The 19,641-nt window shown below is 45.2% G+C and overlaps 7 protein-coding genes across 7 annotated transcripts; 4 read left to right on the top strand and 3 right to left on the bottom strand.

Moving 5' to 3' along the window:
* Window positions 1-3,931: 3,931 nt before the first annotated feature.
* On the bottom strand, window positions 3,932-5,154 carry BO97DRAFT_349706 (NAD(P)-dependent oxidoreductase; the record flags this gene model as incomplete). Its single annotated transcript, XM_025691923.1, has 5 exons — window positions 3,932-4,162; window positions 4,220-4,460; window positions 4,537-4,636; window positions 4,700-5,030; window positions 5,110-5,154. The coding sequence occupies 5 exons, from the start codon at window positions 5,152-5,154 to the stop codon at window positions 3,932-3,934; spliced, it is 948 nt and encodes a 315-aa protein (XP_025549548.1).
* Window positions 5,155-6,537: 1,383 nt separating this feature from the next.
* On the top strand, window positions 6,538-9,499 carry BO97DRAFT_456602 (non-ribosomal peptide synthetase). The gene is made up of 2 exons (XM_025699179.1): window positions 6,538-8,556; window positions 8,587-9,499. The coding sequence occupies exons 1-2, from the start codon at window positions 6,595-6,597 to the stop codon at window positions 9,379-9,381; spliced, it is 2,757 nt and encodes a 918-aa protein (XP_025549547.1). The 5' UTR covers window positions 6,538-6,594; the 3' UTR covers window positions 9,382-9,499.
* Window positions 9,500-9,549: 50 nt separating this feature from the next.
* On the top strand, window positions 9,550-9,996 carry BO97DRAFT_142862 (uncharacterized protein). Its single transcript, XM_025690112.1, has one exon. The coding sequence runs from the start codon at window positions 9,675-9,677 to the stop codon at window positions 9,909-9,911; it is 237 nt and encodes a 78-aa protein (XP_025549546.1). The 5' UTR covers window positions 9,550-9,674; the 3' UTR covers window positions 9,912-9,996.
* Window positions 9,997-10,089: 93 nt separating this feature from the next.
* BO97DRAFT_328908 (DUF1295 domain protein) lies at window positions 10,090-11,208 on the bottom strand (the record flags this gene model as incomplete). The annotated part of the gene is made up of 2 exons (XM_025691335.1): window positions 10,090-10,776; window positions 10,837-11,208. Coding segments are annotated over 2 exons (1,059 nt in total), but the record flags the coding sequence as incomplete, so codon positions are not given.
* Window positions 11,209-11,536: 328 nt separating this feature from the next.
* BO97DRAFT_394594 (DNA topoisomerase 3) lies at window positions 11,537-13,865 on the top strand (the record flags this gene model as incomplete). Its single annotated transcript, XM_025693986.1, has 7 exons — window positions 11,537-11,749; window positions 11,803-12,003; window positions 12,061-12,239; window positions 12,290-12,459; window positions 12,515-12,837; window positions 12,894-13,030; window positions 13,088-13,865. The coding sequence occupies exons 1-7, from the start codon at window positions 11,666-11,668 to the stop codon at window positions 13,863-13,865; spliced, it is 1,872 nt and encodes a 623-aa protein (XP_025549544.1). The 5' UTR covers window positions 11,537-11,665.
* A 1,577-nt stretch (window positions 13,866-15,442) lies between these two features.
* BO97DRAFT_444808 (DUF4149 domain-containing protein) lies at window positions 15,443-16,615 on the bottom strand. Its single transcript, XM_025698492.1, has 4 exons — window positions 16,507-16,615; window positions 16,414-16,447; window positions 16,072-16,357; window positions 15,443-16,017 (listed from the first exon to the last, which is right to left on the bottom strand). Exons 1-4 carry the CDS (start codon window positions 16,536-16,538, stop codon window positions 15,851-15,853), a joined length of 519 nt encoding a protein of 172 aa, XP_025549543.1. The 5' UTR covers window positions 16,539-16,615; the 3' UTR covers window positions 15,443-15,850.
* A 262-nt stretch (window positions 16,616-16,877) lies between these two features.
* On the top strand, window positions 16,878-19,632 carry BO97DRAFT_394586 (ATP-dependent DNA helicase 2 subunit KU80). The gene is made up of 10 exons (XM_025693985.1): window positions 16,878-17,065; window positions 17,118-17,172; window positions 17,225-17,291; window positions 17,349-17,416; window positions 17,483-17,651; window positions 17,703-17,763; window positions 17,817-18,353; window positions 18,405-18,790; window positions 18,843-19,054; window positions 19,109-19,632. Exons 1-10 carry the CDS (start codon window positions 16,937-16,939, stop codon window positions 19,591-19,593), a joined length of 2,169 nt encoding a protein of 722 aa, XP_025549542.1. The 5' UTR covers window positions 16,878-16,936; the 3' UTR covers window positions 19,594-19,632.
* The last annotated feature ends 9 nt before the right edge of the window (window positions 19,633-19,641 follow it).

Here is a 19,641-nt window from a genome sequence, read left to right as displayed (position 1 = left end):
ATATAATCTAGTTTATAATTAATATTTTTTTATAAAAACTTTAGATTAAGATTTTAAATAATACTATTAAATATATTTAAAATAATAATAATAAAAGTCTTAAAATCTCTTCTAATATTTTAAAAACTTTTAAAAAAATATATTCTAAGAATTATTTATAAAAATCTTTTATAAATAATTTTTAAAGATTTTTTTTCTATAATAATATATTATACTAATTTTTAATTATAGATTTAGAAGATTATATAATTTATAAATATAAGTTTTTAATATTATAAAAAATTTTAATTTATTTAATAATTAGAATTTAATTTAATTTATTATTTTTTTCTAGATTATAAAATTTATTAGAATTTAATTTATCTTATAATTTATTAGATATTTAATCTTTATTAAATAATTAAAAATTTTATTTAGTATTATAATTATACTAATATTAATTATTTTTAATTAACTTTAATTAAATAAAAGTAAATAAAGTATCTTCTTAAACTTTTATATTTATTTTTTTTATATTTTATTTATCTAAGAATAATAAATTTATTATTTATAAAATTTATAATATTTATAATAATTTCTTTAACTATCTGAATTACTGTATTAATTAATTAATAAAAAAATAAATATTTAAAAAAAAGAAGATTCTTAAGAATTTATAAAATATATATTAAAAATTATAAAAATATTATTATTATATTTATTAAATAAAAGATTATATTTATATAATTATAATAATTCTTAACCTAATATCTAGATTTAAGAAATTTAAAAAAAATATATAATTTAATAATAATATTAAATAATATAATAAATACTAGATTATCTTTAAAAAGATATTTTATTTCTATTATAATTAAAATCTAGTTATTAATATATTATTTATTATTTTTAAATTATTTTTAAATCTAGATAAAACTTTTTATAATATTTTTAAATACTAGAGACTTTTACCTATAATAAAAATATTTAAAAAATTTAAAATATATTTAAATATTAAAAATATATAATTTATTAACTTATTTTTAATTTAATTAATATTATTTTAGATATTATAAAATATATTAATATTTTTATTTACTAGAAATTCTATTATAATTAGTTTTTTATTTTTTATTAAATAATTAAAAACTTCTTATTTATTATAATTAATAATATTAATATTAAATATTTATTTAATAATTCTTAAGATATTTATTACTATTATTAGAATTATCTTTAGTTTAATATAATTAAAATAATTATATTTTAGATATATATTAATTATTTTATTATAAATAAAAAGTACTAGAATATTCTTAAGAATTTTAATTTAAATTTAATTATTTTTATATTTAAAAATTAAGAAAAAAATAAGATAATTACTATTTTTTATATTAATAAAAATAAAAATATAAATAACTTAAAAAATAATCTAGAGAATAGATTATTATTAAAAATAAAAAAATAATTTTATTTAAATCTATAAGTATTATATATTTTTAAATAAAGATTTATTTTTTATAATTTTTATATTATTATAATTACTATTCTGAATAGTATAAAAAATAATTAATATATATATTTTATATTAAATATTATTCTTCTTATATTAAGTTTTATAAAAGCTTTTTTTAAAGTATAGTATATTTTTTAAAAAAAATAAATAGAATAAATAAAAAAAATAAAATAAATAAAATAGAAAAAATAAATAAGTTAAATATAAAAAATATAATTATATTATAATTAAAAATATATTATATTTTATATATTATTTATATAAGAAAGATATATATATTATTAATTAATCTATAGTTAATAATCTATTTATTATATCTAACTTTTCTAATTAGTAGATATAAATAGTTAAAATAATAATTATATCTTAACCTAATCTTAACTATATAATTAAATTATTTTTTATATCTTAACTTAATTACTAGATTATAGTCAGGTTAAGGTTAAGATATAATAATCAGGTTAAGCTACTCTAATAATAATCTAAAAATATTATATTAATTTTTAATTATTATTTTAATAATAAAAATATAATATTCTTTATATAATTTATTAGATTTTTAATATATAATTTAAATAAAATTATAATTATATATTTTTTATATTCTTTATTATAAAAGTAATAATATTTTAATAAATTAAATTATATTAATATTATTAAGATTTCTTTATTATTTTTTATAAATAAAAAAAGAAAATATTATTATATTTTTAATTTATTTTATTTTATTTTAAAAAGCTTACTTTTATATATTTTTAAATAATAATTAAAATAATTAAATTAATTTTTATTTAATCTAGATATATTTTAATTATATTAAAATTAAAAAAGATATAATAAATAAATCTTAATATTAAAAATAATTAAAATAATTAATTATATTATTTTTAATTATACTATAATTAAATATAAAAATTTCTTTAATCTAATTATTAACTTATAGTCAGGTATAAAAGTTCCTATTAACCTGACCTGACCTGGCTGTTAGCTACTCTAATATTAACTTATTACTATATACTGCTAAATAAATATTTATTTTATTATCTTAAATTAAAGATATAGGCCCTGAGCTATTTTCTATATAATCTAATATTAAAAATAAAAAATATTTATAATAATTATATATCTTTTTACCAGAATATATATTTACAGTATTTTAAAAAAATATTTAAAATAATACTATATAACTTCAGTATTCTATAACAAAAAAAAATATTAAATTTAATTTAATTTCTAAATTAATATTTCTTAAAAAAAAGAAACTAAATTATAGGTTTTTATTTATAAATTAAATTATTTAATATATATCTAAAAAGAATATAATATTCTTTATACTGCTAAATTTTATTCAGCTTTTTAAATATTTTTAAATTAATATATTATATATATATTATAAATAAATAAGTTTTAATACCTCTGGTATAGTTAAATATAATAAAATCTAGAAAAATAATAGATAAAAGAAGTATAGATCTTAAGTAATTATAAGATATTATTAATCTATAAATAAAATCTTTTTAATAATTTTAATTAAAAATTAGATTAATATTAATAGTACTTGAAGATATATTAATATTATATATTTAAAACTAAATATAAAATAATTATTAAATTAAAACTTAATATTTTTTAAAAACTAGATAAATAATAGATATACTAATAAAATAAAAATAAGATATATAATATTAGTAGTATATATTTTATTTAAGTTTAATTAAATTATATAAATTTAGATAAAAACTTAAGATAATAATTATTTCTCTAGTATTTACTCCTGGAGTAATCCAGGATTACTTAGGGATTATTTAGGATATATACTTCTATACTCTTCCTATACTCTAGACTACTTAGTAAGCAAAAAGCAGCGCTAAGTTCAACCTAAAGCAGAAAGGGAAACTCGCTCGATTTCCGCAGCAATCCAGTTCGGTAGAAGACATAGTTATGTGAACGTCATATGAAAGTAGATATCATACAGATGAAGTTTTCTCGGTTGTCCAGTACTATTATCTCGCCCATCTGGCGGTGTGTATATGAGCAATATGAGCAATTTTTCGATCAAACGACTACTGTTTCTGTTTCAGTAACTGACCGTGGTGCAGGATGCACTTACGCCCAAGGCTTTTACCATGTCAGTGAGTACTGCTGGTGAGAACAGCATGGTCCTGTGCCCGACACCAAGTTGTGCTGCTTGCACACCTGGAAGGCAGATAGTCCTGAGGATGCGAGAAAGAGAGTGCGAAGGAGAAGGACCGATGTGATCTGTTCTATATGTTGAGAGCAGCCTGGCTAGCTAAGGTTCACAAACAGTAAACCAAATGCGACATGTAGGCTGCAGCTGATAGTGGCCAGCCACCGAACTCTTTTAATTTGATTATTTGCATATCTGTACGGAGTACTGTTACTACATGCCCTCCCCCGAGATTTCTTGCATCGCCATCACTTCTCGCTGCTGCTACCCTCCGCCGCACCATTCCGGTAGGGTAGTCCACTCTTCACCCGGACGGTGCCGTAGATGCCCGTAATATCGCCCTTGGGGCCTTCGTGTTCCTGCACCAGCTTCAGGTGCTCCCGTACAACCTCGTAGATGGGGACGGAGGCGCCACATGCTTTAGCCATATCCAACACCTGGCCCGTGAGGGCTAAGGCTTTGTATACCTCGACTATCGGCTATGGTGAAGTTTTGGGTCAGTTGTGAGTGCGAGACAGGAAGAGCCCAATACATACTGTGCCTTCGTAGTACTCCCCCGTCAGCATGCGGTGGTTGTAGATGGAGTGCGGCGGGTTGGGGAACATGGCGCCCATCAGCTTGTTCATATTCTTTGTGCCGATCCCAGACTTGTCGGCGAAGACATTGACCTCGGCCACCGTCTCCATCGTCGTCATGATCAGGAAGTTCCCCATCAGCTTCAGGAGGGACGACGTGCCCGGCTCTTCCCCGCTCAGATCGACAATCGCCCGACATACTCTAGTATGCAATATGAGCTAGTTGTCCAGAAATGCATGCAATGTGCACGAAGGTTTTTTGAGGAAAGAAAACTTACACGCCCTCCAGATACGGTCGGATCCGGTCAACGGACTCCGATTTCCCGCTGGGGATGCAGATGAGTTTCTTGGCTGCTGCTACCACGGGCTCGCCCATTACTTGGTTTTCCCAATGAGTGTCAGTGAACATTGTGAAGTCGAAGCTCTGCTTCAGGATCTTACCTGGCATCGAGACAAACTCGCCCCCGGCCTCAATGACCCGTTTGGCGGTGGCATTGGACCATTCCGGGGCGATGGTCGAGCTGTCGACGAACAGCTTGCCTGTGATGTTGACATTCGCCGCAAAGATGCTGTCGAAGACCTGCTCCACCGCGGATTGATTCTGTAAGCATGACCAGACAATGTCTGAGCTCTCGACCGCCTCTTGCACCGTTTCTGCCACTTTGCAGTCTCCGAGATCAGCGCCGTGGGCGTCGGCGGTGCTCTTCGTGCGATTCCACAGGGTTAAGGGGCTGGACAGATTCCCGTCGCGGTGAAGGTTTCGGGTCATTGCCTAGCCATTATTCTTAGCATTTACACTCACGATAAAACTTTGAGGTTGAATTGGCTGTAGTGACGTGGATTGCTCTTACCTTGCCCATCTCTCCTAGGCCGATGAAGGCCATCCGGGAGCCCATACTCGGTGTGACTGTCATTCTGATAGTTGGATACGTTGCACTATGTCGAACAAACAACCAAGGAAAGGGGTCTTTCAGAGGAGGTTGAGTTGACGGGTTCTTATAAGTTCTTATAAACAATTGCATGTGACGTCCGACTTCGTCCGGCGGGGACATCCATTGCCTTTTTACTTTCCCTCTCCCTTCACCCTGCACCCCCAGACCGATGTGCTTGCAGCTTTAGGCATCATCTATGATCCAGCAGATACGGGGTGGTCAAAGGCGGTAAGTTGCCGTTCATTTACTACTGTGGGATATGAACCTCGATGATCCAGACTCAGCAACACTGCTTTCGCGCGGGGCCGCCATTTCGCCCTCATTCATCTTGGCCTCATGTCTGTCACAGATCATAAGTGACTGCCGACGGCTGCATATCTGCAGCTGATGCACGAGAGCCTTTCGTGGTAGCACAGCATAAACGAGAACTGGGACGCAAGGGAGGCCCAGAGCTATATCCTGGCACAAACTCACGCTCCGCGATATTGGCTCGTTGGCCATGCCCGACCAGCATTATGTCCAGTCAGGCCTTGTCGTGCTGTACGGAAATGATATGCGTTGGCCGGACACCGGGCCTTGGAACTCGTCGGACTTGAACCGCTTATGCTGATGCGCTACTAGACTCATTTCTATCGTGCGTTGCGATACATATCCGCGGATGGTCTATTGCAGCTTCAGCTGCTGTGAGAGCGTTGGCTTCTGTCTCGGCCGGTTAAAGTCAGATATCATTTGGCGCAATAATCCCAAAGGGTTAAACGGGTCGATGAGGGTAGCTCTGCGATTCAGTCTTACTGGTAGAGTCAATGTAGCGGTGACTAGCTTGGTCCAGTGAATGCTATCCAGCCAAGCGAACAACTTCAATACAATTGATGCCGTGATACTTCGCGGCAGCTCGCAGCGACGACATGATCTAGGGTCTCTACCGCTCTCACGAGGAGCAAGTGACGGGGCCAATTCTCAGTTGCTCATCCGGACCGGCATCAGCCATGCGTTTTTGATTGAAGTTTGTTGACAATCACTGTCTGAAAGACCTGGAGCACATGCCCTCTCTGAAACTGCAGACTGCGCCTGAATCTGGATAATCGAATCAGCGGTCCTGTGTCCAGCAGATGGTACTGTACGTCTGGACACGATGATTCGCGTGAATTAGAGTATTTTGACTTTCACGGCTGGAAGGAAAGCCAGCTCATTTGTGTATGGCTGCACATTTGCCATAAGTTTCCGTCCGATGCTGGCTAGCCAAGGCAGCCTTTGGGCGAGGCAAGCCATACTCCTCACTGGTGTTCAGGTTGAAACTTCCATGACCTGGGAGGATGAAATTATAAAGACGAAGCACCATCCATCTGTTCGCGTCTTGCTTTATGCCTCAACCTCAAACCCTCATTCTCCCCCTTCACAATCCTCATGACAGACACAATGTCTTTCCGAAATCTTCAACATCTATTAGAGACCGTCGCTGCTAGAGAAGGCAGCGGCAATGTCATTTCATACCCACTCGGCAACCTGAACGAGCCCAGAGTCTTCTCTTACAGCCAGCTATTCATGCTGGCCTTGAAGGCTTCCTGGGCATTACGCTCACGAGAAGACTTCCGGCCTGGAAGTGTCGTTTTGCTTCACTTCAACACCCACTGGGATATGATTGTATGGTTCTGGGCTGTACTTTTTGTTGGGTGTCTTCCTGCCTTGTCAATTCCTTTCTCTAACAACCCTTCACACCGCACTGCACATCTCGAACACTTGTCCAAAATGCTCAACAACCCCATTTGTCTGACACGAGCCGAGCTCTTGCCGGAGTTCGGGGGGCAAGAAGCCATCGACCCCATAGCAGTGGAGTCGCTAGACATGGAAAATGCTCCGCCAATAGAGTCCTCAGAGATCTGTAGAGATTCAGATCCGAGTGACAATGCAGTACTCATGCTCACATCCGGTAGCACGGGAAATTCAAAAGCCGTATGTCTGAGCCATGGGCAGATCCTGGCAGCTGTCACGGGCAAGTATTGGGTTGTTGAGCTGCCGGAGAAGACTTCATTCATGAATTGGATCGGTCTCGATCACGTTGCTGCGATGATTGAGATCCACCTTCAAGCATTATACAGGCGAACAGACCAAATCCACGTCCAAGCTCCCGATGTCCTCTCAAATCCCATTGCTTTCATCGACCTGATCGACAAGCACCGTGTCTCGAGGACATTTGCCCCCAACTTCTTCCTCGGCAAGATTCGCGTGACAATCAAGAGCCAGGGAGAATCCGTCCAGCGCAACTGGGACCTAAGCTGCCTGAGATATATTGCATCTGGCGGGGAAGCCAACGTGACCAAGACCTGCGAGGAGGTCGCCAAGCTGCTGGAGGAGCACGGTGCGCCTGCTAATGCTATCATTCCTGGATTTGGCATGACTGAGACCTGTGCCGGTGCCATCTTCAACACCGATTTTCCCCGGTATGATGTCCAGAGATCCTCCGAATTCGCCTCCGTGGGCTCCTGCATGCCTGGTATCAGCATGAGGATATCTGACGGGGATAACAACCCCGTGGCGGCAGGCGAGATTGGGTCTCTCGAGGTGTCCGGCCCAGTCGTCTTTAAAGAATACTTCAACAACCCGACGGCGACTGTAGAAGCTTTCACCACAGATGGCTGGTTCCGAACCGGCGACAAGGGGGTCATCGATGAGGCTGGTAACCTCACGCTCGTCGGCCGAGCCAAGGAGACCATGATCGTCAACGGCATTAACTACTACCCCCACGAGATCGAGAGCGCTCTGGACGAAGCCAACATCCCCGGTCTCACACGCAGTTTCAACTGCTGCTTCTCCTCCTTCCCGCCCGGAGGCGATACCGAAGAGATCATCGTCGTTTACCTGCCCACCTACGCCCCCGAAGACATGATTACCCGGGTACAGACCACCGACGCGATGTCCAAGGTCGTCATGATGTCCACCGGCTGTCGCCCCAAGCTTCTTCCCCTCGACCGATCGTTGCTGCAGAAGTCCGCCCTCGGCAAGCTGTCCCGCGCGAAGATAAAGACCGCCTACGAGAAGGGCGACTACCAGACCTACCTCGAAATCAACGAGGAGATGGTGAAGCTCTACCGCCGAGTCACCCGCAAGGACCCGAAGGACCAGCTGGAGCAGCAGCTCCTCTCCATCTTCACCACATCCCTAGGCCTCCCGGCAGGCGACTTCGACGTGCAGACCCCCATCTTCGACATGGGCATCACGTCGATCGAGCTAATCAAGCTCAAGAAGAACATCGAGGAGCACCTCGACCTAATGCAGGAGCTCCCGATGATCACGCTCATGACGAACAGCACAGTACGCGACCTGGCCACCGCCCTGCACGACCTCCAGCAGAAGCACGAATACAACCCGGTAGTCAAGCTCCAAGGCCAGGGCACCAAGAGCCCGCTGTGGCTGGTGCACCCGGGCGTAGGCGAGGTGCTCGTGTTCCTCAACCTAGCCAAATTCCTCATCGACCGGCCCGTGTACGCGCTGCGAGCCCGCGGCTTCAACGACGGCGAGGCCCCGTTCGAGACGATCGAGGAGGTCGTCACGACCTACCACGCAGCCATCAAGCGCGAGCAGCCCGAGGGGCCCTACGCACTGGCAGGGTACTCGTACGGGTCCATGCTCGCCTTCGAAGTAGGCAAGGTGCTCGAGAGCCACGGCGACGAGGTGCGCTTCCTGGGCTCGTTCAACCTGCCGCCGCACATCAAGACCCGCATGCGCCAGCTCGACTGGAAGGAATGCCTGCTGCATCTGTCCTACTTCCTGGATCTGATCACGGAGGCCCGCTCGCGCGAGCTCTCCACGGAGCTCCAGGCAGGGTCCCGCGATGACGCCCTCACCCGTGTCATGCAGGAGGCCGACCAGTCCCGCCTGGCCGAGCTCGCGCTGTCCGAGTCCGCCCTCGTCAAGTGGGTCAGTCTGGCCTTCTCGCTGCAGAGCATGGCCATCGACTACGACCCCTCCGGCGATATCGCTGGCTTGGACGTCTTTTACTGTATCCCGCTCGCCGTCGTCGCCTCGTCCAAGAAGCAGTGGCGAGAGGAGCAGTTGAGCAAGTGGGAGGACTTTACCCGCTCGCCGCCGCGCTTCCATGATGTCGGCGGTGCCCATTATACCATGTTGAGCCCTGACCACGTCTTTGGCTTCCAGAAAACGTTGCGTGCTGCGCTGGATGCCCGGGGCCTGTAAGGTTGGGTTTCTGGTCAGAAATTTCTTGGGGATTGAGGATGTACGTTTGAGTAGGTCCGGGGTAGACCTGACGTGCGTATAGATGACAGAGTAGATATTGTGTCAAATTGAATATATGCCTTACTTTTGTGGATACCCGTTGCCGCGTGCTTATACATAAGACGAAGGGTGCGATGGAAAAGAGATCCTGGGGAACAAAGCACTGCATTCCTGGACACTTGAGCAGCTTCAGCGTTCCAGTTCCTCTGGAGCTGAACATACTGCTGGAAAAAAAAATATAGATATAATATTGAATGGACGCAGTGAAGAGAAGAGCTAGACTCAGAGCTCGTTGTGGTTTAGACCAAAGGTTTTCTCCTTTTCTCATATGGTGTATATTCAACCCTATACATACACTTTTCAACGCCGCCGTACCCCCAATGCCCGATATACCTGCTGCTCCCTTAAATAGATATAACACAAGAAGACCAAGAACAAGGGAGAAGCCCCAAGCAAGATGTCAAACAGATGGAAATGAAATGAGTATTTAAAAATAAAAAAGAGCCGCATATCTACCCCAAGTGTGACACCAAGATATATACTCGAGAAATTCTGATAGAACAATTTTCAGACTATTGTTCTGATGTGGAAAGTAGTCAGACTGCCACAGATCCTCTACTGGCTCTTCTTCTCCTCTTGAGCGGGCTGCTCCCCCGGCGCAATGGCTTCGCGACGAGCCTTCTTTTTGCCGTTGCCCTTGTACTTGGGCTTCGCGGACAGACGAGGGATGAACCGGCCCACGCGGGCCTGGTACTCGCGATATTCAGGGTACTTGCCCGCGCTGATGGACTCAGTGAGCCGCACGCTGCCCTGGAAGATGAGCAGCAAGCCCACGACGCCCAGACCGGTCCACTGCACGTAGGACTCGGTGCGGTAGCAGTTCCAGAGGTACAGGGTGATCCAGATGGCCTGCTCAGCGAGGAAGTTGGGGTGGCGGGATAGGGACCACAGTCCGCTGACCACGAAGCCGCGCTCCAGGTCCTCCTCGGTGTAGGCACCCTTGTACTTCTCCGGGATGCGGGCGGTCTTCTGGTATTCGTGCTTGGCGCTCTGGAAGTTCCATTGCTGCTGGTCGGAGAAGAACTCGATCACGAGGAAGAAGAATGCGACGCGGGAGAAGATTATGTCCGGAAGCTCGAACGACCGCTGGTCTGCGATCTGCGAGAGGCAGAGGAAGTTGTAGGTCGGGGTGGTGATGAGGAGCAACAGCAGCGGCTGGACCAGGCTGATGAAGGTGACGTTAAAGAGGAAGAAGACGAAGCGGTTGTTGACCTTGGAGCGCACAATCTGCCACCGGTAATCCTCCGAGCCGATCGAGTAGCCGCCTCGGCGCCAGTAGTTGAACGTCAGACGAGCCTGATCGAGATGTTAGCGAACGACGAAACCGCTAAGATGAGAGCATGGGGGACTACGGACACTCCAGAGCAGAGTGAAGAGTGCGATGGTGTTCAGACTTTGGGTCTGAAGACCCGTCATGTGGGCCCAGATAGCGAAGTGCACATTGTAAACAGCTGGGAGGATACTCCAGAGGCGATCAACTTGAGAGTAATTGCGGTTGATCTCAGATGTAATGAGAAACAGCACCGAGAGCACCAAGGTCAAGCCAAGAGCCGAGATCAGAGGGTTGGTGGTGAGATAGATTTCCTTCAGGAGGGTCGCATCCTTGGTCACCGCAGCGACCTGCAGCTGCTGGGGAAGCGTGGTAAGCTGCGACAAGAAGGGTAGGACAGTGTGACCGAAGGATGCACAGTCCACAGCCGATTTGACGTCAGGGAGCGGTAGCGCCATCTTTAGATTGTTGTAATCTATAATTGCTGCTGGGGTGATGGGGAGACTCTCTCACATGCGAGTGGGGAGCGAAGAGACTTAAGAAAAAGAGAACAGCGACGGGGTCTTCGAGGGGAAAACAACAAACAACCACAACAACCACAACAGAAAGGAAGAAGGAAGAATCATGAGCTGGTCAAGTGGGCTGCCGCCTTGCCGTTTTCGGACATCTCCGGGAGCTTGGGTCACCTGGCTGTGTCTGCCTGAGGCATCAAGGTATCTACCTAACTTCCTTCCCTTCTCGTTCTGGTGTTCGCGTGTCGGTCTTTTTGCGCGTTCCGGTTGGGGACTCGAACGACAACAATTCCTCACCAAATTCATTACTTACAGGAGGAGTTTTAGTTGAGGCGAAACATCGAGTCCTCGGTATCATGGGTACTTGCTAGTCCTGTTCCTCTAATCTAGACTTGTTGTGGTCATGTCGCGGATCCTATGTGTGGCCGAGAAGCCTGCCATCGCCAAAGCCGTGGCCCAGCACTTGTCGGGAGGCGCTTTCCAAACAGTAAGTGACTTCAAACACACAGGCATTGTAATGTATTGCTGAAGTGTCTGTAGAATAATGTAACCGGTAATCGATATGTGAAAAACTATCAATTTGATTTCAATTTTGGTGCGCCATGGGGCCATTGCCATGTCACTATGACCAGTGTCCTCGGCCATCTGACCGAGTTGGAATTCGGGCGAGAGTACAAAAGTTGGCTCTCCTGCCCACCGGGGGCCCTCTTTGAGGCCCCTGTTCACGAGGCAGTGTCTTCCGTACGCACCCTATGTATCCCTATCTCTGGATGTGGAAGCACTAACCATGCAGAACAGGACAAAACTGCCATTGCAAGGAACATCCAGCAGCAAGCACGACAAAGTAAAGCTTTGTTTATTTGGACTGATTGCGATCGAGAGGGTGAACATATCGGAACTGAGATACGAAAGCAGGCCAAGGAAGGGAATGCTCGCATTCTCGTCAAGCGGGCTAGGTTCAGTAATACCGAGAGAGCGTACGTTGTCACTTCATTGTTGGCAAGCAAAGACTGATCGATTCATCTAGACACGTCTTAAATGCCGCTCGCACACTCATAGAAATTGATGATCTTCAAGCAAATGCAGTAGCAGCCAGGATAGAGCTTGATCTCCGCATTGGTGCTGCATTTACTCGTCTACTCACGCTCCAACTGAAACCATTATCCAGTGCTTTGGAGGATACCATTGTAAGCTATGGTATGGTGTTTTCTCCTTGGATCTCTGAGACTTGGACTTCCTAATACTTGTGCAGGATCTTGCCAATTCCCGACCCTGGGTTTTGTCGTAGATCGATACCTACGAGTGAAAAACTTCAAACCTGAAACTTTCTGGGTCATCAAGGTCATGTTATTACGAGAGGGAATCAAAGTCAATTTCCTATGGAAGCGTGTGCACTTGTTCGACAGAGCCGCCGTAACAGTCATGCTTGAGCGGTGTCTCCTCGCAAAAAAAGCCAGGGTCACGAAAGTCAACCAGAAACCTACCAGTAAATGGCGGCCCTTGCCGTTGACAACGGTGGATTTGCAGATGATGGGCAGTAGGTTCCTTCGCATGGATAGTCAGACAATCATGAAGGTACCAAGGCTTGAATTCTCCAGCAGTTACGGTACACATCTACTCACGTTTGACAGGTTGCCGAAGCGCTCTACACCAAGGGTTTTATCAGTTACCCGCGTACCGAAACGGATCAATTCGACAAAGCCATTGACTTGAAGAAATTGGTTGAAAAGCAATTACCGGATCAGAACTGGGGACAGTACGCTCGAGGGTAAGACCGATGCATATACTGTTTCTTCATAAGCTCGCGGCTAATTGAACGTCGCAGTCTCCTCGACGGCGGATTCCGAACCCCCCGAGCCGGCCGCCACAACGATCAAGCCCACCCTCCCATCCACCCCATCTGTTGGGTCTCCCCTACAGCTCTCAGCGCCGACGAGAAGAAAGTGTACGAGTTTGTGGTCCGACGCTTCCTCGCCTGCTGTTCTGAAGACGCCAAAGGCCAGTCCACCGAGATCGAGATCGAGTACGGCGATGAGACGTTCCACGCCAAGGGCCTCCTCGTCCTCGAACGCAACTATCTGGATGTCTACGTGTACGACAAGTGGGAAAGCAGCCAGCAGCTGCCGAGCTTCCAGATGAGCGAGCAGTTCGAGCCGACAGAGGCCAAGATCTTCGACGGCAAGACCACACCCCCGAACTACCTCACCGAACCCGAGTTGATCGCGCTGATGGACGCCAACGGTATCGGGACCGACGCCACGATGGCGGAGCACATCGCCAAAATCAAGGACCGGCACTACGTCGCCGTCAATACGCGCGGAGGCGGCCGCAGCGCGGTCAAGGAGTTGATCCCCACGCAGCTGGGCATCGCCTTGGTCGAGGGCTACGACAATGTCTTCGCCGGTATGCCCAATAACCCGTCTCTGAGTAAGCCTTTCCTTCGCAAGGAGATGGAAACTCGAATGCGGGAGATTTGCGCTGGGTCACGCATACGACAGGAGGTCGTGCAGGAGAGCCTGGATATGTATCGCGAGTACTTTGTGCATACCAATCGACGCATCAATGCGCTAAAGGATGCCATTCGCAAGTATCTTCCTAATTGAGGCGGTGATCAGTATGGCGTGTTTTGGGAAAATGATTTAGAACTGGTATAGATTTATTGGTGTAGAGTGTATGAATATGATACCCTAATTGATTTAGATATTTTGTATATTATATATATATAGATTATTGTTTTTTTGATATAATACTAATATAGCAGATTTCATCAGCTGAAATCATGATCTTATACTTCAGTGTGTATATATAATACCCAATCGAGCATAAGCACAGCGATGTTGAACAGCAATAGCAATCAATCTATGCAAGAACCATCGCCCAGATAAGTGGTCGGTTGACAGTAGTAGCAGCAACGCGATGAGACACCGAGACATGTCACTCGTTTGCATCGACACACGATGGAAAGAGATGAGCCAGCTCTCGGTGAGCCTCTTCTGTTTTTGGGAATAGACGCAGAGGATCAGAGCGACAAGGTTGCATAACGAGAGCTCACCACTGTCGGGCTCATACCCCCAATGAGAGGTGGACATGATCGGCACAACTGTGTTGGAAGGATCCTCCTCTGCCATCACACTTCCGGGAGGGTCCGGGTCGGATTCTCAAGGCGCCAAAGGAGAGAGGGTCATTTCTCGCCGTCTGCTAGTGTCATCGGCATGACTGACGAAAGGGTCGTCTCAGAGGAGGTGAGATTCAGATCACCTGAGTCAAATCATTGCGTTATGGAAGGAACGAGCTGCTTGTTTATGGATGAAGGAGAGGAGAGGCGAAGGAAGGACAGTAGGTCTGGGTGAGTGATGAGCGGAACTGTGACTGAGGTGGACGCATGATCATGCTTGGGTCGCTCACACAACACTTCAGTTCAACCCCTCTATCAAAATGTGCTGCGACTGCGCAGACATATCGAGGTGAGAATGTAGGCGGGGTAACGCCCGTGGCCAGATAGCTCGAAATACGCCTTTCTTTTCCCCTTTGGCCCAAACCAGAAGATGGTATTATCGACCTTGCATGGAGCCTCGCGTGATGGTCCAGTCCACGGTAGACTCAACGTCTCCCTATTCTTGAATGGCTTCGGGTGATGCTGTTCGCTCTCACATTTTTTAAGCGAACACAGCGGAGGACACTTGCGACGAGACTAGACCTAGCGCGGTCCTTCCCTCGCAAGCGGCAAGTGATATCCTGCGTGGCCAATTGGCCCGTGACGGATACAAGGTCACTGTGGCGGCAGGTATAGATCGGCTTCCACTGTGTTGTGAGAACCCGATCCCCGTTGAACCTGTAGGTGTAGGATGTCCGAACAATAAGGCCTTCGGCACCGTTCAGAGGTGGAGGCTCTTGCGTTGTCCATGACGTGGTCAGGAAAATTAAAGATCATCACTTTGTCGCGCGACCCCAGAACCGACCTTAGGTCATTCGCCTCCAAGGCCAGCAGGGCCGTTGTTTTTTCAGTGAGGTATACTGCCCGAAGAACCGCCAAAGGCCACGGTTCTTCCACAAGTTCTCAGCGAAAGGGCCAAGGGTTTGCGTTGTCCATGACGTGGTCAAGCAATTTGATGAAAGGAAATCTGTCACTCCGGAGCTGTTGGCTGTTGAGAAGAAAATGCACTGAAGGAAAGAAAACAGCAGGCTTATATATTTCTGGTGGGTCACGAGCGACACCCTATGTTGGTGAAGAGTACCTTTTCAAGATTTTACCGAAATGAATATCTTCAGCTATGAACAATGAAGTTGCTGACATTGACCTTTTCAATCTGGTAGGTGTGCATGGCCGCTAGACCTACCAGGCAGTGAACTGAACAAGCTGAAGCCGATAACCTCCCTCAGAAAATGAATTGAAAGAAAATATGATTTCATGGTCCTAGCAGAAGAGGACACGCTACCATTGTTATTGCTGTATACACGACACTCGTTCATTCTGCCTCGTTAGCCGAAGATTACCATCGAACGCATGCCTTCAACATCTGATGCCACATTCTTTGTTAGTCTTTCGAAATCTTCCGCAGCAGTTGAAGGAGATAGCCGAGCCGCAGATCTATGCCAGCTGCTTTCCGAGTACAGCACCATAATAGACCGTAGCACCGAGGCAAACCAGGTTGACCAAGCTGGAGATGCCGTGGAGGCGACCGAACTTCTTGTTCAAGGCGACCATCTCCTTGGAATGGGGTGCCGGATCATAGCTCTTCTTGCCATCGCGAGTTTCTGCCAGCGAGAGTCAGTGGAAAGTTCCGCAGAGACCATGGAATGCTTACTTACCTTGGTGCTTCCGCTCCCGCATGACGTTGACGGTCATCGGACGCAAGACGGTCAAATTGACCAGACTGGCGATGGCGACGGTGGCCATGGACAGCAGAGTGCCGCGGTTCTCGGGCTCAAGAAGACCAGAGACGCCGTGGACATGACCAGCCCGGCTGGCCGTCAACGCCACAACGACGGGGAGTGCGGACTGGAGAGAGAAGTAGACGGGAAAGGTGGCAGTCTGGAGCTGCGCGAACTGCGGGCGAGGCAGCGCTCTGAAGGCGATGACACCTGACACGAAGGACTTGGGATCTGTCAGCATGTAGAGCCAGAATTTTGCAGTCGACATCGCGAGCTCACCTGGTAGATCTGCACACCCAAAAGGGTTCCATAACTGGTAGATGTTTAGCGGATGAGCCGGATAAGCATTTTGATGCTTGCTAGATCACGAACCTGAGAATGTGGTATGGGCGAGGATCAGCCATCTTGTTGGTTTCCGAGGAATATGATTTCGGTTGTGAAGGACGGCTATTGAGTTGTGAAAGTAGCAGCTTGCTTCAACTGAAAGGGTTGAGGGATACACATTGCGTGACGCTATAAGGCGGGGAGATTATAGCCAATTGCCACACAACCCTAGCTGCATACACGCCTCTTTTCTCCACCAGCGCTTCAGGGTAGAAGCTAAAAGCACGCACGGCGACTGATAATGGCACGCACCATCTCGGCCATGATGTCATGTGCTTTCGCGTTCCGCTTCTATCCCAATCGGGAAATATCACGCGTCTGCCTATTCCTCATGTCGCCTTGTCTGCCTGCCTCCCTCTCAAAGACATAAAGCCTTCCTGTCACTCGCCAGTCAAGGCATGTACTCCTCGCCACAAATATGGCGGACAAAGAGGCGACAGTTTACATTGTGGACCTGGGGAGGTCAATGGGGCAGCGCTACCATGACCGGTCGGTGACGGACCTCGAATGGGCTATGCAGTATGTCTGGGATCGCATCACCGGAACGGTATGTACTATGATCCCCGACCCGTCTGATTTATGCTCATGATAATTTGCAGGTGGCAACTGGACGTAAAACAGCTGGAGTAGGTGTGATCGGACTCAGGACCGACGGTGAGGCTCCCGAGGCGATGACCATGCCGGTGCAAGACTGATAATGAAACAGACACCTCGAATGAGTTGGAGGATGACGCCGATTTCGCGCATATCTCCGTACTATCGGAGATAAAGCAGTGAGTGATGCTGGTGCGATTAAAGTATCATGATTGTCCAATACTGATAAATTACAGGTTTCTTATGCCTGATATTCGAGCCTTGAGTGAGACAATACAACCTAGTAATACCAACAAGGGCGATGGTACTAGCTCCCACACATCCCTAGCTTTATTTACATGCTTCATCAATTCCTTGCTAACGGGTCTAGCTATCTCTGCCATCGTGCTTGCGATTCAGATGATCATTACACACTGCAAGAAACTCAAGTATAAGCGCAGAATCGTCCTAGTCACCAATGGCAAGGGACCGCTGAATACGGACAGTCTCAGTGAGATTACCAAAAAGATCAAGGAGGACAACATCGAACTTACCATTATGTTTGTGGCGAGTAGTTGAAAGTTTCAGCATGGCTGGCTAACCTGGCTTAGTGGACCTGACTTCGATGATCCGGAGTATGGGGTTAAAGAAGAGGATAAGGACCCCCGAAAGGTAATCAAGAGGCTCTAGAACGTTATTTACGATCTATCTAACGATGGATGCAGGCTGAAAACGAAGTTATTCTGCGGAGCCTTGTCGAAGACTGCGACGGAGCCTACGGGACTCTTGAGCAGGCCGTGGCAGAGTTGCAGATCCCTCGAATCAAGAACGTCAGAGTAACAGCAACGTTCAAGGGCTTTCTGCAACTCGGAAATCCAGAAGAATATGATACGGCGGTCCGTATCCCTGTGGAACGATATTTCCGCACACACGCCGCAAAACCTCCATCTGCAAGTCAATTCGTTCTACGCTCAGACCTTGCAGCTTCACAGGAGCAACCCGAGTCTTCTGCAACCATGGCTGGCACCCAGGGAACTCAGCCAACTGACGGGAGTTCTCTGACGAATGTTCGAAACTTGAGAGCTTACCAGGTCACTGACGAGGAAGCTCCGGGTGGGAAGAGGGACGTGGAACTTGGTGACCTTGCTAAGGGATATGAGTACGGGCGGACGGCAGTGCATATCAGTGAAACTGACGAAAACATCACAATACTCGAGACCTATGCAGCTCTGGAGCTTCTAGGTTTCATCCAGAGCGATCGCGTACGTCCGATGCTGAGCATGCGCTCCTGACAGGGCTGACAGGCTTTCTAGTATGAACGCTACATGCACATGTCGACCACCAACATTATCATCGCGCAGCGTGCCAATGATAAAGCCGCGCTGGCGCTGTCTTCATTCATTCATGCACTTTTCGAGCTGGAATGCTATGCCGTGGCTCGCCTGGTAGTCAAGGAGAACAAGCCACCAATCGTGGTCCTTCTCGCACCGTCCATCGAGCCCGACTACGAATGTCTGCTCGAAGCCCAGTTGCCATTCGCCGAAGACGTCCGGACGTATCGGTTTCCCCCTCTCGATAAGGTCCTTACCGTGTCCGGCAAAGTGGTAACGCAGCACCGGAACCTTCCCAGCGAGGATCTTATGGATGCAATGGAGAAGTATGTGCTGAGCATGGAGCTTACCGACACCGACGAGAACGGGTAAGACCGAGCAGCCCTATGACATTGTGCTTCGTCGCTGAAACCCCGGCAGAGACCCCGTCGACACACTTCCGATTGAGGATTCCTTCTCCCCGGTCCTGCACCGCACGGACTCAGCGATACGTTTCCGAGCCATCCATTCCGACAAGCCCATCCCTCCGCCTTCAGAAACCCTGACCAAATTCTCCAACCCTCCACAAGACCTGGTAGAGAAGTCCCAAAAGCAGCTGGAGAAACTCATCGCGATCTCCGGCGTCAAGAAAGGTATGTCACACTCATTCCACTACGACATGTTCGACCACGCTCACAACTACGAAGTACCGCCCAAAGCCAAGGGCCGCAAGCGCACCCGCGAGACAGAGAAGCCACTATCGGGTCTCGACGTGGACGCGCTGCTTCACCAAGAAAAGCGCACGAAGATCTCGCCCAACAATGCCATCCCGGAGTTCAAGCAGACCCTTGCACAAGCTGAGAACATCGAGACCATCACGGAGGTAGTGAAGCAGATGAGTGCTATCATCGAAGATCAGATCCGGCATAGTCTCGGCGACGCAAACTACGACCGAGTCAAGGAGGGTCTCGGCACGATGCGCGATGAGCTGATATCCTACGAAGAGCCGGCGCTGTACAACGACTTCCTGAGGCAGCTCAAGGACAAGATCCTTAATGAGCAGCTTGGTGGGGACCGGCGTGAGCTGTGGTGGCTGATCCGGAGGAGTAAGTTAGGCCTGATCGACCAACAGCAGTCGGATCAATCCGACGTAACGGAGGAGGAGGCCAAGGCGTTCATGTCTGCCAAGTAGGTAGCCAAACCAGGATGAGAGCAATAAGATTAATGAACCGTTTCATAT

Source organism: Aspergillus homomorphus, assembly GCF_003184865.1.
Source record: "Aspergillus homomorphus CBS 101889 unplaced genomic scaffold BO97scaffold_30, whole genome shotgun sequence".
Taxonomy (NCBI): Eukaryota; Fungi; Ascomycota; class Eurotiomycetes; order Eurotiales; family Aspergillaceae; genus Aspergillus; species Aspergillus homomorphus.
Note: the sequence above shows the minus strand (reverse complement) of the source record. Positions and strands in the feature narration are given on the sequence as shown.

Coding starts and splice junctions, on each gene's coding strand:
- BO97DRAFT_142862 (XM_025690112.1), top strand. CDS start 9,675: ATGGACGCAGTGAAGAGAAGAGCTAGACTCAGAGCTCGTTGTGGTTTA.
- BO97DRAFT_394586 (XM_025693985.1), top strand. CDS start 16,937: ATGGCGGACAAAGAGGCGACAGTTTACATTGTGGACCTGGGGAGGTCA. Junction 18,354..18,404: donor GTTTCATCCAGAGCGATCGC/GTACGTCCGATG, acceptor CAGGCTTTCTAG/TATGAACGCTACATGCACAT. Junction 18,791..18,842: donor ACCGACACCGACGAGAACGG/GTAAGACCGAGC, acceptor AAACCCCGGCAG/AGACCCCGTCGACACACTTC.
- BO97DRAFT_444808 (XM_025698492.1), bottom strand. CDS start 16,538: ATGGCTGATCCTCGCCCATACCACATTCTCAG. Junction 16,448..16,506: donor CGCCCATACCACATTCTCAG/GTTCGTGATCTA, acceptor AACATCTACCAG/TTATGGAACCCTTTTGGGTG. Junction 16,018..16,071: donor GCGGGAGCGGAAGCACCAAG/GTAAGTAAGCAT, acceptor TCTCGCTGGCAG/AAACTCGCGATGGCAAGAAG.
- BO97DRAFT_456602 (XM_025699179.1), top strand. CDS start 6,595: ATGACAGACACAATGTCTTTCCGAAATCTTCAACATCTATTAGAGACC. Junction 8,557..8,586: donor AGAAGCACGAATACAACCCG/GTAGTCAAGCTC, acceptor CAGGGCACCAAG/AGCCCGCTGTGGCTGGTGCA.